This window comes from Loa loa (genome assembly GCF_000183805.2).
Source record: "Loa loa unplaced genomic scaffold supercont3.201, whole genome shotgun sequence".
Lineage (NCBI taxonomy): Eukaryota > Metazoa > Nematoda > Chromadorea > Rhabditida > Onchocercidae > Loa > Loa loa.
Window position 1 is genome coordinate 2198 of NW_018108381.1, and position 5232 is coordinate 7429.

At 26.1% G+C, this 5232-nt stretch overlaps 1 protein-coding gene across 1 annotated transcript; it reads right to left on the reverse strand.

The window, feature by feature from the left end:
* Positions 1 to 1156: 1156 nt before the first annotated feature.
* On the reverse strand, positions 1157 to 4899 carry LOAG_12379 (hypothetical protein; the record flags this gene model as incomplete). The annotated part of the gene is made up of 8 exons (XM_020448533.1): positions 1157 to 1480; positions 1703 to 1822; positions 2106 to 2213; positions 2907 to 3212; positions 3338 to 3461; positions 3994 to 4187; positions 4401 to 4638; positions 4847 to 4899. The coding sequence occupies 8 exons, from the start codon at positions 4897 to 4899 to the stop codon at positions 1157 to 1159; spliced, it is 1467 nt and encodes a 488-aa protein (XP_020301331.1).
* Between the last annotated feature and the right edge of the window lie 333 nt (positions 4900 to 5232).

Consider the following 5232-nt stretch of genomic DNA (forward strand, 5'->3'; position numbering starts at 1 on the left):
AAAAAAAAACTTTTCTTTTTCAAAAAAAGTATAAGAAATGAATGGAAGAATAACAAACGGAAAAAAGAAATAGAATAAAAATTATTAAATATAAAGCACCAAAAGATTCACTGATTACAATATGGCAACCAAAATTTAATTATATGAAATGGCCACAATTAATTAAAATTTCAAATTTCACAACTCACAAATTTTTTTTTTTTACAAAATTAATTTGATATTTGCAATATACCAAATATTGTTTATTTTTTTACACTCAATGAATGCAAATATATGAAATGGTCAAAAATTATTTGAGCAAAAAAAAAAGAAAAAAGAAATGAATATGGTTATATTTGAAAATAGACGACAAATTTGAATTTTCAAAATCTCAAAAAATGGCAGCTAAAAATTGAAATTTTCTTTTATTTTTTATTTCTAAAGCGTAAATTTACAATATGTAAAATAAACTTTACTTAATTATTGGCAAATATGAAATTCACTGAAATGAATTATTTACTTTCAGGTAAATTACAGTACTTTCAATAATACCTCTCTCTAGTCGTTAATTTCCATTGAAATGACTTAAATGAGTCATTGAGATCTTAAATTGTTTAAAATTTTCAATCTTTTCATTTAAAAGCAATATAAAAGATCACAAATTTATCTTTGAAATAAGAAAGTGGTAATTTAAATTGAAAAATCAAATTAAAAAAGTTGAAAATTTAAAATTATATAGATAGCACCTTGTAACCAATTTAATGGGTAAGCTGCATTAAACAAATAATTTGAAAAAAAAAAACCAAGAAGGAAATGAAATAACGACGATTAATCAATCATATAATAAGTCAAAAATTATTTGAGAACTTTGGAAAATGATTACAAACTTTAAAAGTTTATCAATTTATCATTCTGAAAGTTTTTTTTTATCAGAGTACAAAAATTTTGTGAGAAATAAAATTTAATAAATATACAATCATGAATAAGCATATAATATCATCACAACAATTTAAATTATGAATATTAACCCGTGCGGATGAAAATAATTTACCCATTTCAAGAAAATCTCATCCTCATCTCTTCAAAAAGGATTAATTCGTTAATTTAGCAATTGTAAATTTTGTAATAAAATAATCTTGTTAGAATTGAAAAAATTGTTTGAAAATCGAATAATTTTCTATGCCTCACTTGTTTCCTCTCGTCGGAATTGATATTCCGCCTGATACAATGTTGGATGATGTGGACGATTTCGTTTGAAGAATCCACATTTCCAGAAAATGAGTATTAAGATAAATAAAATTAGTAGACCTAGAATAGCAGCTAGAGCGATTATCCACCATGGAATTGGTGCCGTTTCCAGTATAGCTGGTCGATCCGGATATGCATGAGTTGATGCTGATGCAAAATTATTTTGTGTATTTCTCTCTTCGATACCTTGCTCTTGATCCAAAATTAAGCGCCCAGATGATAAAATTTCAACATATGCTATATCATAATAATCCTTAAAAAAATACGTAATGTTGAAGAATAGCAATATTGATTGATTGCTGAAATATCTAAATAATAGGCATGTGTTAGTGTGTTCCTGTGTGATTAAATTTTCGTATTCCATATTATTCATTAAAAGAATTTGCATATTTCTTATAGATAAGTGATTTCTTATAGGTAAGCGTTAAAGAATAGCAATATTGATTGATTCGATTGAGTTAATTGGAAAATTTACTTCAACAAAAGTGGCATTCCATAATCGAGATCGGAAATCTATTACTGCAGCAGCATCAACATCCAGAAAATCGAAATGACATGTGACAGTGAAGCATTTCGCTGTCATATCAGCGCAATTCTGTAAATAAATATGTAAATTTCAGATTGCGCATGGGGTAGGATAATCCTTCAATGGTATATCCTAAAAGGAATGGAACTTTTTCGCCTAATATTGAAGAGCATAAATTCAGAATGGTATTTACAATTGTTCTTCTCGGCGCATTTATCTTCACAATATCAAATATTTTCATTCGCAGAATATCAGTTGATAATAAGTAATTAATTATCATTACTTTGAAATGTTTAATAAATCTTTTTGAAAAAGATTATTCAAGAATGATTTGAACAAATAAGAAACTTACCACTTTGACAATTTCAACTTCTTCACCTGATTTCTCTCGAATTTTTGTTGATTTTATGCGCAATTCTCGAGATGGTCTCTTCTCCCTACGATATTCTTCAACTGTTCGCTGAAAGAATTTTAAACATTATCTAATATTTTAAAAATATTCCATAAAAATTGGATTAATTACGCTTTTGTCACATGTTTTGTCACATGTTTCGAGCCTTACGTCTGATTTGAGTCAATGAATTCATTGACTTCTTTTCCAGTTAATTTTTAATTAAGTTTTTTTTGTTAATTTTTAATTAATTGGAAAAGAAGCAAGTAAGTAATAAAGGAAGAGATAAGGAGAAGAGGAAAACTATTACAACCGTTGTTGCCATATTTCACCATTTCATGTTGACCTATTAGATACTAATTAGAATTCGCTAATGAAAGCTAAGAAGAATTAATGAGAAAGATTTCATTCAATTATTTTTATTATCATTAGATAGAATGATCTGTATTCCATTATCCAAACTACAATCTAAAACATTATCGGAATGACCTCTTTTATTACAAAAAGGTAAACTGAAGGTAGTAATAGTTGCATTGCATTCCATCGTGAGACTTTTTTGCAAGAAACTTTACGGTAGTGAATGACCTTCAGATGAGGAAAAGAAGGTCATAATACTGAATGACCGTAACCGTACAGTCATAATGATGTGACATTCATCAATGTAAAGGTTTAATGGATTGTAAAAGTAATTTTCAATCATAATACTTTGCCAAGTAATAAAATATACTGTGTTTCATCTAACAGATCATTATCCAACTTTACCTTAAATCGATTCAGATCTTCATCTTCAAGATTTTCGTGACGTGTGTCATCATCATCATCATTATCATTATCATCATCATCATCATCATTATCATTATCATCTTCCTCATAGTAAAGCTCATTTTCGGTTTCCAGAAGAAATTTCAACTGCAACGGATTGACCCGTTCATGTGATAAAACCATCGTACACTGCTTGATATCTTTACTGTTATCAGTATTAGTTAGTTGCATTGTTGGTGTTTCCATAAGATATAATGCCCATTTACCTGTCGTGAAAACACTTGCTACCTGATAAGGCCAATCAACCTGAAATTTAAATCCAATTCTTAACTTGACTTTTGAAAATGGAAGGATTTTATTTAAAGATTTAAAAACAAAAGTAAAAAAAAAGTTTGATTTAAATTTTATGGATACAATCTAATCTTCCTAACCTGAAGGGTGACATTTGACACTGACCAAGGTCCTTTATTTGTGACAGTATATTTATGCACAACAAGTGGCCCAATATCTATATCAAATTCCATCTCTGATTCGCCTTTTATTTCGCCACCATATCTAAACAACAAATTTAAATTTAAATTTAAACATAGTAATTTCTAATTAAAAGCTAAGCTAACTATTCATTCACTCGAATGAATTAACAAAATATTTTTAATATATTCGAAACTTAATATATCCATATCAATCATATTTTAGCATGAATGACATTAATTACTCGTATGAGATGAATTTCTCATTATAGAGCATTAATGAGTAATTAATTTTATCTATAATTTAAACGGGACGAGCACAGATATCCTTGCTATATATTATCAACTATAAATCATCTATAACTCCCAAGACTACATAATCCAGGATATACATATATTTACATAACGTATGATTAATTAATTACAATGGATTACTACTAAATTTTTATTGAAATTAAAAAAAAATTCATTAGATGATTGAGAAAATTTGTTTATTTTTATCATAATGTTTCAATTTTTCTTTTTCTATTTAATTTAAAATTTCACTTCCAATCTTTCATTTTTTTTTATGCAAAATAATTTATTCAATTAATAAAATTTATGAAAGAATTATTTACCTAACAATAGCCGGATCAGAAATAGCACTAAGTTCTAATTCAGCTCGTTTAATTACACGTACGATAGCTTTCCATGAATTATCATCCAAATTTTTTTCATCACTGGTACTATTAACAAAAGCACGAAATTCCAATGGTTTACCCAAACCTTCCGTACGTCCACGTGCTATACGAAAGCTAAGCTCAAATTTTAACTAAAAAAAATATTTATAAAATTATTTCAATTACAACAATTTATAATTTTTATTCGTTTCCTAACCGATAAAATTATCATATAATTTTCAAATGTGTTAATTATTTCAAAAATTAATCATTCATTAATACTAATATTTACTTATTAACTAATAATAAATAAGGATAATTCAAATAATATTAATTAAATTATTGAAAATAAATAACAAAAAAACCTGTTTATTTGGTTCCATAGGATTTCCAATTGATATAATAACTAAATTATCCTTGAAATCGTCAATATTAACAGGACTATCTTTTTTATTTAAAATTGGAATATCCAATTCATTGGCATTATATTCGATGAATAATGTTGCTTCATAGGCTCTTTCAGCATTGTTTTTTACCATGAACGATATATCAATGGTGGTCTTTTCACCTACCTGTGTTATATAAGTTCCATCTTCTTCTTGGCTAAAAATTATTCAAATTTAAATTCCGATAAAATAATTATTCGAATACTAAAATAAATAATAAAATATTACAAAGTTAGAAAATCTTTTTAAAAAAAAAAAAACTTTTTTTTTTCACGAAAATCCTACATCGTCCATTCTTTCATTAATTTCAAATTTGAACTGTAATTAATTAACTAAATTCTGTTTCAAAATAACCATTTAGATACTTACGATATTCCTGGTAGAACGGCTCGTAGTTGTAAATCACTTGTACAAACATTATCTACACCACATTTTCGATTAAAATGTATCTGTAATAATTTGAATTATGAATTAATTATTTTTTGATTGTCAATAAAATTAATATAAATACTAAAAGAATTGAGGATAGTAAGAGATAGAAAGAAATAAACAATTCCTAAGTTAAAAAACTTTGGGAAAATTTCATTCTTAGTTTAGGAATATTTTAACTTTTTCTAAAACTTTCTTTTTTCATACTACCAAAAAATTATTAATACCTTATAAATGAAATAATCAATTTTAAACTTTAACAATCTTAATTATTTTTGCTCAATTTAACATTTCAATGATCTTATTAATTTAAAATTCAGGG